The sequence below is a fragment of the Zalophus californianus genome, chromosome 1 (assembly GCF_009762305.2).
Source record: "Zalophus californianus isolate mZalCal1 chromosome 1, mZalCal1.pri.v2, whole genome shotgun sequence".
Taxonomy (NCBI): domain Eukaryota; kingdom Metazoa; phylum Chordata; class Mammalia; order Carnivora; family Otariidae; genus Zalophus; species Zalophus californianus.
The window spans coordinates 185,501,874-185,517,963 of NC_045595.1; the positions used below are offsets into that span (position 1 = coordinate 185,501,874).

At 32.9% G+C, this 16,090-nt stretch overlaps 1 protein-coding gene across 16 annotated transcripts in view; it reads right to left on the reverse strand.

Moving 5' to 3' along the window:
- ROBO2 (roundabout guidance receptor 2) overlaps nucleotides 1–16,090 on the reverse strand; it is a 1,647,790-nt gene that overhangs the window by 117,889 nt on the left and 1,513,811 nt on the right. For 11 of the 16 annotated variants that reach the window (XM_035727383.1, XM_035727393.1, XM_035727374.1 and 8 more), the window contains 2 exons: nucleotides 12,161–12,288; nucleotides 7,610–7,621 (listed from right to left, as the gene is read on the reverse strand). In XM_035727383.1, coding sequence (XP_035583276.1) covers nucleotides 7,610–7,621; nucleotides 12,161–12,288 — 140 coding nt within the window. The remainder of the gene's footprint in view (nucleotides 1–7,609; nucleotides 7,622–12,160; nucleotides 12,289–16,090) is intronic. The other 5 variants (XM_027585566.2, XM_027585562.2, XM_027585568.2 and 2 more) reach the window with 1 other exon arrangement.

The window sequence follows — 16,090 nt, forward strand, 5'->3', positions numbered from 1 at the left end:
AAAAAAAACTTGCAACCAAGAAACAAATGTACTGATGCTGAAGGGCTGCTTAGTTAACGGAATTTTAATATGCAACTGCAATGTTTCTTAATAACATTAATTACACGCTTAGTAAGGCACCATCCTAACTCATTAGTGCCTTCTTTTTGTTGTATTTTATCTCCTACTAGCAGAATGGGGACTATGTGATTGGCCTGCTACCATTAATGTTGCTTAATCTTTTTATAGCACTATTTAAAGCTGCTTGCATAAACATTTTCTAGGCAAGTATTACCTATGTATGCATATGTGTGTATCAATTAACTGCACCAACATTTAGCTTGCCCCTACCACATGTGTTATGCTAGATCTAGAGGCAGCAAAAAGATAAATATAACAATGTATTTACTAACAAAGAGTTAATAGTTTTGTAGAACAGATGAAAATAATATTCCTAATAAATCTAGAAAGCAATGCTTGCCATAAGAGATTTTAAAAGGCATTCAGATATATTTTAACTCAAAATTTAATTTAACTTGGTAGCTTACATATTTTTAATGAATCTAATTATGAGCTACTCCCTTGAGTGATATTTAATATGTTTAAATAAGTAATGTCATAATTCAAATGTCATGCATATAATTTTTAGGTGTAATGCACATCATATCTATTTTATAGTACACAGAAATATACACACACACACACACATATATAGATATATATATATATCATGATATCTCTTTCTATCAAATCACAAATTACTATAACATGTAAATGAAAATTTTGACTATCTTAGAAGGTATTAAAATATGTTTACTATTTCTTTCTGGCAATGGCCAGTGAAATCTCTCAATACTAATCTCCTAACACTGTTTCAGTCCAGAGTTTTTATATTATTTTGATGTTTGATATTTATAGTACTTTAATTTCAACTACTAAGTTAACATATTTAGTGTTTATTTTATTCTTAATTTAATAAACACTAAAATTAATGACTATTTAAGATTTTTGATACTTAGGTTAAGAAAATGGAGTAAAGGCTTATTGTTCCACTTTCCTCTATTTACTACAAGGTAAATTAATATTATAGATAAACTACAATAGCCCAAAACCACAAATGGTGAAGTAGTCCTGCCAAACATAGTCAAGTCTGGAAAAAATGGGAGAAAGCATGGTAAATACCAACTAGCCTCTATTCACAATCCTCTATCAATGCCAATTTCACAAAAACTACCTGTCAACAATGTGAGAACCCATCCCATGGTCCTTTGATGAGAAGAAGAAAAAAAAAATTAGAGTTAAGAAGGAGTCTTAGGAAATATGAGATATGACTGCAGAAAACCAGTTAAAATGCAGAAGTTGAGGAGAAGGTACTGAAGGAAAGGAAAAGCCAAGCCTAACGTGAATGGCAAAATTGCAGGGTGGCCTCCATAACTTTCAGTTCCTGGAGACACTCCCATGATTATGTTATGTCTCATGACAAAGGAATTTTGCCAATGTAATTAAGGTTACTAATCAGTTGACCTTAAGATAGAATAATCAGATGGACCTAACCTAATTAGATGAGACATTTCCATCAGGAAAGTTTCTCTAGCTGATAGCAGAATGGTAAGTCAGAGAGATATAAAGCAAAGCACATGAAAGATTCAACAGACCATTGCTGAATTTGAAGGTTGTGATGGCCATGTACAAAGGTTGGCAAGTGAACTGGGACCTATTGCTGGTAGCCAACAAGGACATGGGACTTTAATCCTATAGCCACAAAGAACTTAATTCTGCCAACAAAACTGAATGAATTTTGAAGTGGAGTCTTCTGGAGAGTTTCCAGAGAAGAGCTCAGCCTGATCAAAACCTTGATTTTGGCCTGTGAAATGCTAGGAAAAAGGACTCCGATGAGTCTGTTGGGGCTTCTTACCTATAGAACTGTGGCCTCATAACAGGGTGCTAATGAAGTTGCTCAATTTGTAGTAATTTGTTAGGCAGCAGTAGAAAACTAATACATCTAAAAGCCATTTTTATCATGAAGCAGGGATTATGAAGAAAGATGAAGAGGGAATTTCATATGGACTGCAGACAGTTTCTAACTTAAGTAGATCTGCTGTTTACCATCAGAGTCACTAGCATACCGAGAAGAAATAAAATCTTTTTTGATAAATTACTCAAGATAATGTCCATGTAGAGGCTGCTGAATGACCCTGGTACTTCCCATTTTCTCTTCTCCAAACATGCAAACCCTAATCTTCAGCAGTTAACTAAATGATTAATAATCAGGTGGGGTCTAAAAACAGGATCTATGTAAAATAAAATAAAACAAGCTGCACATTAACTAATTGTTTAATTATTGATAGAAAGAACATAATCAATTAGTTAACAAAAGAAAAAGAATCTTTTATCTTCAAATAATTACCCAAGGAAACACAGCAATACTTAGAACTAAACAGTTGTCCATAGTCTAAATGAAATTACATACCACAGGGTCTCTCTTTTTAAAAAGAATCAAACTTAAAAAAAAAATAAAACCCTCAAAATGGGATTAAAGAGCTCAAAGGCAACTGGAGGTGAAGACTATTATACTTAAGGTTAGCAAGGAAATGATGAAAAGAGAAAACAAAATTAAATAAATAAAATATATTTAAAAAAATATATTTTAGATACCAAAAAAATGATAATTGCAATTGAAAAAGTCAGGGAGATAATATAAGCATTATGAAATCAGACAATATGAAATAAAAATGATGACTTCAAAATTATTATACAGAAGTTAATAAATATGGAATTAAGACAAAGGAAAGCCAACATTACTCATGCGAGACAGAAAAAGTGAGACAGAAAAAAAATAGTCAAAGATAAAAGAGAAGAAAACACTCTTGAAATAGAGTAAATTAAAGCATGAATCCACAGATTCAAGGGCTTGTGTCCTGGGGATATTAGATACAGGGTGATCGGGACCAAGATATAATCCAGCAAGGTTCTAGAAGAGACTACATTGGTCTTCAAATGGTAAGAGGGAATCTCAGCCAAAGATAAAAATATTCCATAAACCTCAGACTTCACTACAGTACAATTCCAATTCTAAAACAACCCAACATTTCCACCAAGGTATGAGGAAAAAAAATGACTCAATAATTTTATACCTATCCTCTACTTTAGAGGCAATGAACAGACATTGTCAAACACATAGGCCCTTGCAGAAGAATCAATTCGGTGACTAAAACCAGCCAAGCATAAGTAGCTAGCACTTGTTTTTCACTTTAAGAATTAGCATTAGCTTGAGATATTTTAAACGTTTCACGTTATGGAAACTCTGTTGGAATGTACAAGACGAAACAGAATGCATTTTTTTAACCTACTATTTAATCAAAACATATGGAGCAATGAAAAACGTGATGCTTAATAAAAATTAAATGGGACTCTGAATAAGGTAGCTAATTAGCGCCAGGTGCAGGAAACATTAAGTGCTTGTAGGACAGAGATGATTGCCTCAGGTCATGGGGTAACAGCTTGTCCAAGGAAGAAAGTCTGCAGGGAATAAAAGTATAGGTTTCCTTCCAAGACACACTCAGGACGCCTTTTGCAGAAAAGTGGATCTTGACATGAAAGGGTTCATATATAATACCTACATGTTTTCTGATTTAAAAAAAAGCCTGGAATATTTCCAATATTAAGTTAAATTATATACAGCACATAAAATTTTCCAGATTTCAAGGTGGGATGGAGGGTGGTGGTGTCAGAAAGATCAGTTGTGTTATTCTGTAAGTAAGTCTGCTTTATAATTTGCCTTGAATGAATTTTCAAATACTAACTTTTTATTGGACATCTTAGTGGTCTCAATAACGTGTTTTAGAGCATGTTAAAACAAAACTACACTTCAGCTCAAAATGGAACTTTCTAAAATGAGGATATGTTTAATTTTTGTGTTTAAGCTGTGAAAAGATTTGAAAAAATAAACAAAGTCCCTATAGATTTTTGTTTAGAACAGTGGCTACTTCTTTAAAACAATAATTAAAAAATGGGAATTTTGTCTCAAACATATATATTTCTCAGTACCTACAAACTCTTGCGTGGCCATTTATATTCTTCCATCAAAAGGAAACATGCTTTTGAGTCACTAAATAAGGAAATACTTAGAAGATTCCATAAAGTTGTGTATTGTCAGTTTGTTTTTGATATTTTAGACAAGTTTCACCTGATGCCCACAGCTTTTAGCTTCCATATTGGAGGCAGTCAGCATCTAGCATATGGTATACATGATAGGAAACGGAGCAGGGCTCAGTTCACTAGCAAGGCAGCTGGTAGATTTGTCAGTTCTCTTCCAAATTACTCATCATGTTTTGAGTTGCTGCTAGGAAAAAATGTGCTGCCCGTCTCCAAAATAGATGTTCTTTTTTATTTTTAAGCTTGGGAAAGGCTTCCAAGAGAAAATAAGACAGATGGGTATAGGAAGCAAGATATTTATTCCTATTTAGACGATTTTCTTCTGTCAGTTCCCTTATCAGAACTTATCAGAAGAGTTTTCCAAATAAATGAACATTTCAGCATTCTTAGTTAACTCTGTCCTAGGATGTATTTTTGCTTCCCATACAAAGAATGCCTTCGGAATAGTAAAAAGTCAAAGCCACAAGAAGGGCTGGCAGACTTTTAATAATCAAAGTGGCATTCATCTCAATTTCATGGTAATTTTGTGGTAGCCAAATTATGGAAGTTGAATCGAAGGACTCTTTTTGAAATGTTCACTTTGCCAATGAGCAAGTGAAATCCGGAAAATACTTTTCTCCATTGGCAAGTACGTGATTGTCTGCTTTCACTGATATTTCCGCCACTGAGGATCCTCTAAGTCAAGAGTTTTTCCTACAGTCTCAAAAGTAGAGCAGAAGGTGTTTATTCCAACTGCAAATTGCATAGAGTCGCCAATTCTTTAATTCAAACACAGGTCATAAGAATTATCCATTGAGACAAAACTCCCAGTTTGGGAGTTTATAAGGATTTCCTAATGGGCTTTCCACATGGACTACCAACTTGTTTGTTTGTTTGTTTTAATCCTGTATGGAATGTAGCTATTAATTTCTGAATCTATAAATATTCTAGAATTTGCATAGATTTCTAATTTTCTTTCAAAATCTTTACAAAGGAACTATCCCTTGAATTTTCTCTAAATTTTAGATATTTGGTACCTATTTCTTCACCTAATTTATATTGGACTTCAAAGCTGGACTTTCTCCCCTTTCTGTGATTTCTACTTTGTGGAATACCCTTTATGCTATTGCTAAGAGCTTCAAATTTGAAAATCTTGCACTTCAAACCACTAACAAATATTAATATTAATGTACTTTGCTAAACGCTTCAAAGTTGAAAAACTTGTGTTTTAGTCAACTAACAAATATTACTATTAATGTAGCTTTCTATTATTTGACTACTTAATTTATGATTTACTTGATTTGTACTTTCTGACCTTACAAAAAAAGTTGGCATATCTATAGCTCCTGAATTAAAATTCATGTAAAAAGCTTATGCAAAGGAAAGGCAAGCTAATTTCCTCATTATCCACCTCATCTTTGGTGATCCAATAAAAGCATATCTAACATTCAGTTTCCAAAATTAATAGCAGTTGTCAAGTTTAAAGTATAGTTCTTCATATTTCTGAACATTGTCATAAGTCATTGGAGATAGATTTGTGAAATGACAGACTTTCCCAGAATAAAATACAATGTGTCAAGAAGCTATTCTTTAGTTCCAGCCCAATGGGAATTTAAGAAATCATTTTAAACAAGAATAAAAACAGAAATAACTTTGAAATGCTTTTTAGGTGACAAGTACATCTCAAAGCTCCCTGTACAAAACATTTTCTAATCAATGTATATCTTTTTTTTTATTATTTCTGTGCTTTAAATGTATTGGAAATTATTAACATATTGTTTTCTGTTCTGGGAACTTGTGAGATAATGTAAGTCCAGTGGTCATGGTTTATTGGCATAAGGTTTCTATATAGAAAGATCTAAAATTTAAATGTTATTTTTCCTGTTAACTTGCAAAGTTATCTTATTGCTTCCCATTCACTTCTTAATTTTAGATATCATACCACAGAATAGGTAAAGTTATCATTAATAAGAATTCATACAAATACTAAAAAATAAGGCTTAAAAAATAAGGCTTAAAAATTCCTCCATTTCCTAACATCCCCAATTGTAAAAAGATGATCAGTTTAATAATTGTGTTTAAAGAAAAAAAAAAAAGCCAGCATTTTACATTCAAATTAATTGTAAGCTATAACTGTGTTTCAAAAATATAAAAATATGAAATAATATATGTCTCAGAAGTTAGGAATATGCTAACCATTGTTGGCATACAAAGTGTTTTCACATATATAATCAATCTTGAGCTTATTTCATTCCTACAACAGCTTTGATAAGTCAATACTACTCTCTCCATTTTGCAGACAAAGTGACCTAGGATCAAGAATATTAAACAATTAACAAAGGAAGTACTGCTCAGAAATAGCAGACCAGAAACTGATTGGGAAACCAAAGCTCTATATTTTCTATATTTGCTATCTATGCAAGAATATACTACATGACAATAAGGTTTGTGAATATTTCAACTAATGGAGAAAAATGTTATGAGTTTGGACCCAATATATATCAAATGTCAATGTCAAGCCAGTGTATTAAGAAAGATTTTGAAGTTTTCTTCAAAATGGATTTCTTCAAAATTTTTTCAAAATGGACCATTTATAAAGCTGTGTCAAATCAAATAACTTATTAAAATATCTTTAGATATATTAAAGAAGCACTATAGTAAATCCATTCATTCATCCATCCGTCCATTTATGCATCCATCTGTTCATTTACTTATAACACAATTACCGAGATTTATTTTACTTAAACACTTTTGTTGGTTGGTTAAGCTAAACTTTAAAAGAGATGCAGAAAAGTTATTAAATCGATGGATTTGAAAAGATCTTACTTTCCAAATGTTTACAAATAATTACCACTTAAATTACGGCAAATGCAAACACTTAACTTCAATTTTGTACAGCCAAATGAAGGATGAAGTATATTAAAACCACCAACTTTTCATGCCAAAGAACACAACTCATCCTTCTCTTTTCCTCTTGGTGTAAGCATCTACTTAGAGTAACTTGAAGCATTCTACCAAATTTTGTTTAAATAGGAAAACAGATAATAAGTATACAGCAGTTAAAAATGCCATTACAAAGCAAGGACTCGAAGCAGTTTAAAATCAAAGTGCATCAAGTCATCAAACTTCTTAATTTAGTTCCTAATCATTTATCTTAATGAATATCAAGCATTACTAGTAAATGATTATTTTATATATAGGAAAAAAGGAATTATTATATTTTTCTCTTTAAGAAAAATTAGCAGTTTATATAGTATTAAACATTCATATATTATTTTCCATGAAAATCATTACCTATTGTTAATACCATAGGTCACTACAAAATGGTTTATCAAAGTGATGAATAGATCAGGAGCAACTTTTATGGAAGATAGTCCCACAAGTAATATTTTAACATGGGTGAATAAATATATTTCATTCTATCAAATCCTACTATGCATGAGTTATGAAGCATTGTACAAAGCCATGCTAAATGGATAGAAGGATGGCTACTTACCAACAGGGCGAGCTGTAGACATTACAATGGTGTGGTGAGAACATAAAGAAATTAAAAAAAAAAGAAAAGAAAATTATCAGAATGCATGATGTGTAATGTTACACTTAAGTATGGACAGTAGAGTGATCTCTAGTCTTATAATTCAAGTATGAACAGGATGTCTGAGTTTGACTAAAACTGAAAGTTATAAATATAATTCTAAGAAAATAATTATTTTCATTGCAGAATTAGCTCTATGTGAATTGAGAGATATTTTATGTAAAGTCATATTGTCATCACTTACTATAGTTATTTTTTCAAAGATTTTTTTAAACAGCCTGTATTACCCCAAAGTTAAGAATCTGATGAATATAACTATTCAAGTCATAGACTAGCAAATGTCATGTCAATAAAAGAAGTCCTCACTGTCTGATTTAAATAGCATGGTCAGTCAGAACCATCACAAGGACTACTTAAAAGCCCCTGATGCTGCTTTTCAGCCAGTAGAAAGTTAAGATCACATCACTTTTCATCCGTGGACAGGGTGGATGAAAATATAACAAATACGTTGGAACATCCTGAGAGATTTCAACTGAGTAGCTCCCTAACTACTGTTAAGCCTTTTTCTTTTTCTTTTTCTTCCTCCCTTCCTTCCTTCTTTCCTTTCCCTTTCCTTCCTTCCTTTTTTTTTTTTTTTTTTTTTGGCTGAGGGCAGGAAACAATGACTGACAAGTTGATTCTTGTTCACACTGAGAATGGCTTTCGAACTGCTGCTTCAACAAATTATTATTATATTTTTATTATACCATAACTTAATCACTAAAATCAGGCTGGCCCTGCTATTAATGCACAGCAATTGTGAGAGACACACATGGGCTTAATAATACTTTCTTTAAAGAGAATAATGTCAAATCAGTTTAGATAGTAAACCACTTTATATAAAGGCAATGGACAAATATAAAACATATGGTGCCATTATTCACATGAAGAGGAAATATATTTAGTAGTATATGAACTATTATGAACTCTTACAATCAAAATATAAACTTACACAACAAACAAGTGTCTCACCCACATCCCCGTGGATAAAGCTCTAGTGCATATACAGCATGACTCTAGAATTTAGGGTAGTTTTGTCTTATGATGTCTCATTGGACATGATGAGATAAATATAGCCATTGAAACCATATTTATAGGCATTCATTCACTCAATCAATACATCATGATACTAGTTTTGTGCATTCTCTGAAACAATATGGAGTTGCCTCTGTAGGAGATGCGTGGTCTTACAATATTATTTACAGTTAAGAGGGGGAGATTAAGAGAATTCAAAGAAGAATAAAGCAATTATAGCAGCAGGATGAAAATTCTAGTTTAATGACCTTCTAGTGTGTCCTACATAGCAAGAGGAAAAAAATCAGAAAGTTGCCCAATGCACAATTTGTTTCCTTTCTTGGGGTGAGGCGCACACAAAAATAGCAACCGAGAACAAGACAACAGACTAACATCGTAAAGTTGTGCCTCATTCGAAAGATATATCTCTTAATTTTGTCAATGTCCAGTAGGAAAAGAACTTTGTCTTTTCGTTTTGAATTTGCATTTTTCAGGTGCAACCTCAGGCTGAATCCCCAACATAATATTTCATGTAGAAACCAAAAGACATTTTGAATCTATTGATATTAAAGAGAGAAAAAGAAGAAACCATGGCGAAAAATCAGGCTTAAAAAAATAAAACATATTTCTATCTCACTTAGTCTAGAGTAATTTTATTTAAAAAAAGGTTTTATTGCCCTAAAAGCAAGATAGTCTTTCCAATGAAGTCTTGATTTATGCAAAGCCAATTTGAAGACCTGAAAATAGGAAAAAATGTGTTTACAAATATGCAGTTTGTGTTAATTCATTTTGGACCCATTTAAAAACACTCTATTAGATCATGAATTATTTGACTAGAATATGAATGCTAGGAGGTTGGTTGTTGTCTAGTATTGTTTCTTTCTAATTTTATGTTTGTCAAGTCCTCAAAGGGAGCTACTTGCTATTAAGTTTAATTTTATAGTCTATTTTCACCTTATTTTAAAGTGGAAAACTGAGCAAATCTCTGTTTCAGATTTTGACTATAAAAGTCCTTTTTCTTTTCTCCAATTGAATATCATGATAAAATTTTAGCAGAAACATCCCAATTCAACTTCTTGTTTTTGTTACATAGCAACATTTCATCCGGAAAAAACCTAGCAGGTGGATGTTTACAAAATCAGCAAATTAAACTAAACTGTGTCCCTGCATTAAATGGAATGAAAATGGACGTGGCCTCTTGGGTCAGTTGACCCTGTTCTAATAAAACAATCTAGGGAAGGGCTAAACATTTCATGTATGTGCTTAGAAAAATGAGCACAGAAAACAGTCGCAGATAATATGCTTTTTCTCCTGTTAACCTCTTAGCATGGGGAGTTCCAACTGCTTTTCCGAATGATAAAAAATATTTTTAAATAATATTTTACTCCACATTCTATTGTATCATGGAGATTTTCTTTTTCTTTAACCCTGTTTTTGAGGTTTCAGTCTTAGATGAGTAACAAATACATACCACACAGATTAAACTCTCTAATCCATCTACAGGACACAGATTAGGGGAGAGACCATTTAAGGTTTGCTGATTTAAAAAAAAATCCTATTAAAAACAAAAAAACTCTATTAGTTTTTTAAGTTAGCTAGAAACATCCATGCGAGAGGAGCATGCTTTGTTAAATGAAATGTTAAACCTGCAACTTTCAACAAATTATGAAAACAATTAGCTGGGAAATCTCTCAAAGCAAACAGACCACTTCACGTCTCATTCATCCAAGCATTCAAGTATAAAAAGAACCCTGCTGCTTCTGTAAACAAACAACTCCTCACATTTTCTCATTTTGTTTAGTCAGCAAATATTTTTTAAATGGAACATTTCTTGGTGGGTTGTTTATTTTTTTTTCCCCACTCACTTCAGAAACAACAAATAAACAAGCTTTGGGGAAAATTTGGTCAGGTGAATTGTTTTCCCAAAGGGTTGCCTAGCAAACAATATATATATAAATATATAATCACATACAGAGAATGTAGATTAAATGTAGTAATGGGGCTTACAGAGGCTATTGGATTTTGATAATATACAGTCTATATATTTGATTGGTATATGATCACAGCTTTTCATGATCTGTTTTCTCATGAGGAATGAAAACGTTTTTAAGCAACCAGCATGCCGATTTTGTCTAAATTTGTTTTGTATCTAAGTTCACGCTAGAATGTCCGGATGTGGAAAAAAAATGGATTTGGTGGAATAAAAGTGGAGCGATTGAGAAGTGTGGAAATCATCAATATTTTCCAAGTTGTCTCCTAAGTGTTACCCGGAGAAAGACAGGTTTTTGTTTTTTGGAATTTTTTGTTTGTTTTACGATTTGGTGCTGAAGTCATAGATCAGAAAAAATGATGGCCCCGATGGAGGACCAACATGAGAATCCCTGACACATTTCTCACCCATGCAAATTCCTCCAAACCTTTTCACCAATCTTGTGAAAACTTCTGGGAGTAAAGCTGCACAAGGGTCGGAGGTGTGATTACACAGGGTGAGATATAACTGAGACTGGGCTGAAAGCATGCAGCTGACATCACAAAGGATGACATGAGGAGGCATCAGTTAAGGTGGTGGGAGAAAGGTGGAAAGACTGAGCAGAGGATGTACTTGCCTATCTCTGTCTGAAGTCCTGTGAGTGGAAATGATGCCATGGGTGATGTCTATTTGGCAAGAATAAGTGTAGATGTCCACACGGTACTACTTGGTACCTGGGGCTATATAATTTACTCACGTGGATCAACATGCAACACCAGGAAGACAGTTAATCATTCTAACTTACTGTAGGGTTAAGTAATGCTTTCTTTCACTTATTGGCAATTCTAGGGAGTCTATGAATGAAGATTATTCCATGAATGAAAAAGTGCATGACACTCAGAAAGTGAAAGTTATTACAGGAGCGACACTGACTATTTCAATTATTTAAGGCCAGTGAACTTCACAAATCACTCTCTAAATCAGATTTTCTCATTGCGGGAACTCATTTGTATCTATTTTTTACTTTGGGAGCAGTGTTGGTTTTATTTATTTATTTATTTTTATTGCCTTTTGGATGCTGAAATAAAAAAGAATTTCAAACTAGTACCCTCCTAGTATAAACTGGCAAACTATTAAACAGCAAACAGAGTACCTTTAAAATTGTGACATTTAAAAAGCAGTAAATGCTTCATAACAGTGGGTACATAAAAGATTAGTATAAATCTTTTCTATTCTTAAGATTTACTTTTAAACCATCTTAGCTATTATTTATTAAATAAAAAAATAATTCCTTCAAATAATCATCCCATCTGAACCGAAATTTGAAAGTAATTTTATTTCAATTCATGACAGAATGGACATAAAATCTAGGCATTTTAATAATAATAATAAAAGAGTGTAAGCTATTATTTTGACTGTGAGTTCACTTACCAATTTAACCAAATATTAGTCTGTTGATTCAATTGTATTTCACATCTTAGGTTTCTTACCTCGGACTGTGAGAGAAGCAGAGGCTTCTACTTTTCCAACCCGATTCTCGGCAATACACATGTAGGTGCCTTCATCTGTACTCACGGCCTTTTTAATTCTCAATGTGTAATCATCCTTAATGTCATACCTGCGTAGAAATGAACTGGTTTTATTAAATAACATATTAGCTATATTAAGATAACACTACATTTTCATCTTCATTTTTCTCTTTTGATATATTTTAACTAAAACAAACACAAGTGCACACATACATAATATTCAGCCACAAAGTGCAATTGTTAGACTAAAGGTGTTACTAATCAGATCGTTAATTGCATATGGGATCTCTATCGGCTTGATTACCAGTTGGGTAACTGGTATATTTCATATATGTATAACAACTCTTACTGCATCAAAACTATCAAAGGCATTATTAGCATTCTGACATTTTTTGGTGGTAGTTCTTAGTAAGTTAGGAATAGTGTATATTTCAGTTTCTAGGTGAGTTATATTCTACTATTTTGTAAGTTATACTGCACTTCAATATATGATTTACTTTGGGGCATCTTGACTCTAGAACTGAAATATATTGAAGGCAAAAATTTTTTTCTCTTATTTGTTGGAAAATTGACACAAATACATTGCTGAAAGAATTAAGAAGGGGCCGATTTTTAAAAATTAGTAATATTAACTCTTAAAACACCAACATGCCTGGGAGTGACTTCTGGAAATGCACATCCTCAGCTCTTTCACACACATTTATTTCTCACTTCTACTTTTTTAACAAGTAGACTAATACACTAGTTCAGAAAAAGATTCTAAAATTTTAACATGAATCTGTTGAAATACTTGCATGTAAGAATATGCTTTTATTAGATTCTAAGATATTACAATTACACAAGCAAAATAGTGAAGCTACTATCTTTTCTTATCTGATCTTTCCTCTTGATTTTTACTGACGGTCTTTGTTATTTCACACACATAATTTTGCAATAGCTTTTGACTGATCACATTGCCTCTCTTCTTCATATATATCACACAGAGAAAGCTGTATTTTTACAATATTGCTTTAATTGGTTCTATCTACTCACAACTAGCTGTGATTTCCTATTGCTTTCAGGACAAAAACAGACTTTTTAGGCTTGCAGTGAAAACTACTATAATCAGATTTCTTCTACTTCTGGATTTAGCTAAAAGAATAATAGCTTCAGTTTACTGCAATGTAAGACATAGACCTAATAATTGTTCCATCTGATAGAACTTTGCCTAACAAAAAGCAATGTCTATGAACCTATCATGTCAACGAAACTTAGTTACCCATGCTCTTCTCTCTTCCAATTATGGTGGTTACTTTTCTGTCAGCACATTTTCAGTTAAACTTCTGCTGATTTAAAATGTCATAAGTTGTTAGGAAAGCTTTCTCAAACTCTTGTTTGAAGCCATCCATTATGACACTAGGCAACTGTAATTACTCTCTCCTTGAAACTTATTGCTATACAATCATTGCACACTTGCTTACATTTTGTACCACTGTCTATTTTGATGAAGGCAGAGATCCTGCCTGCTTCACTCACAGCTATATCCTCAGCCCCTAACACAGAGCTTTCAACATCCAGTAGCATAACCAGGTGGTTAAGAGCAGACACTGGAGCCAAATGGCCAGAGTTTTAATCTTGGGCTCTACCTCCTCCAATGCCTGTAAAAACGGACAACATCCTTAAAGTCTCTGGGTCCTAATTTCTTCGTTAGCAAAATGGTGGTGATAATAACACCTATTTTATGGAGTGAAAGTGAACTTTGAAGGAGATGCTACATATAAAGTGCATAAAACTGGCACACAGAAAGCACAATGCATATTAGATATTTTTATTATAACTCGTAGGAGCTCAAGAAATCTTGGTTGAAAATATGATGAATATATTCTTTCTTACTGATATAAGGGTCAACCAAATCTAAATGACTGCAAGCTTGCAAATTTGCCACATTTATTTATTAAGGTTTTCTTATGACCTATATTTACAACTCAGGGCAAGGACTGGGCTGAAATGCATAAAAAAGTAACAGTGCATGCAAACGTGCTCTGCTTGACTCGGCCATTTAAAAATGAGAAAAATAAAGATTTTGATGATGGGTTAAGAAAAGTTGCTGATGATATATTTACTGTCTGATAAAGATCACCTTTCCTACAGTTAGTCTATTTCTGTTGTACATGCTTAACTCTGAGACACAGGATTGAATAAAAATAATGTATTTTGCAGACATTTCTAATTCATCTCAATATCCGAATTCTGGTTAGAGTTTTGTCATGGCTCTTGTTTAACTTGGTAAAGTCGCCTCAGAGCTCTAAATTTTTTTAGAGCTAAAATTTTTTCTGAATTTTTTTCAAAAGCTAAAAGAGGGGAAGATAAACTTGAATGTCTACAAAGTCCTCTCTGGATCAAACACACATGAAAACATTATTCTAAGTTCTAAAAAAAGATATACAGGATTGCTGATTTGTCATTGAGGGAAAAAAATCAAAAACTGTATGTTGCTTCACATTTTAAGCAAACAAAAAAGACTCACATGCATTAGCTCATAGCATCCTCAAAATAATTCTCTTGAATCAGAAATTGTCATTTTACAGATGAGAAAACTGACCCTTAGTTAAGTGAAATGATTTGCTCAAAGTTGTTTTACTACTGAAGAGAAAAATCAGAATTCAAAGCTTGAACTCTGACTTTCAACCTGGCATTTTTTCCACTCTGTGTGTACCCCTTTCCTACAGTAAAATACTTTGTTGAAATTTTTTTAAAGATTTATTTATTTATTTGAGAGAGAGAGAGAAAGCATGCATACACATACACAAAAGCGGGGCGGGGGGGGCGGGCAGAAAGAGAGTTCAGCTCCTGCTGGGCAGGGAGCTCAATGCAGGGCTGGATCCCAGGACCCTGAGATCATGACATGAGCAGAAGGCAGACGCCGAACTGAGTGAGCCACGCAGGTGCCCCTGTTGAATTTTTAAGTGCTAACTTAAGACATATATGCCACATTACCTATACCACTTGGATAGAAATATAATTTCACATTCAGCAAACACTGAGTTATACCTTCTAGCAAATTGTACCTCAGGTTAGATAAATTTATTATATAGGGAAAAACATGGGGGATATATAGAATGAGAGAGCTATTTATATCTTGCTTTAGTAGGTAAAAATAAAAGTTTACTTAAAAATTACAGGTTACATAAAATTTGAACCCAAAATATGTCTGAAATCAGACTTGCTGAGATTTCTCATTTTTTAAGGAGTATTTAGGAAAGCCAAGAATAGGAATGGGAACACTGCAACAGTGTTTTAATTTTTTTGTTGATTTAAATTGGTTTTTGTTTGTTTAAGGGTTCCCTGATAAGGGATACAAGTAACTGTATTCTACCCTATGTTTGTAATTTTGTTTTCATAAGAAAAATGAAAAATGAAATACAGCTTGGGAGGAATAAATTGAATTAATCTTGGCTACTAATAAAAGAGACTACTTTTCAAAGATAACATGCCATTATAAGAAAATAGTAAGTACATTTTTTTTTCTAACTATAGACAGGATTTCAGAAATAGGTTGTAAACCTCTGGATAAGAACAATGGTCTGGTGCTATGGCGATTCCTGTAGAATATTTATAGAATTCCAACTCGGTACAGAGAGTACATATACCAGGTAATGGACCCATTTACAGGACAATAGGTCAGCTTTGGAGTAAGAAGAGGTTTGGGGGTGATAATTTTTAATGATCTTCTCCTATATAAAATGACTGACATCTGAGAAAATTATAATGAAAATTTAATATTTTAATTATTTCATTCAAAAATCCTAACATTTAAGGAGACTTACATGTCTCCTACATGCCAGGCACTGCATTAAAGCTGGGGACATATGCCTTCATAAGGCTCCGAGCCCAGTGAAACAATTCTTAACT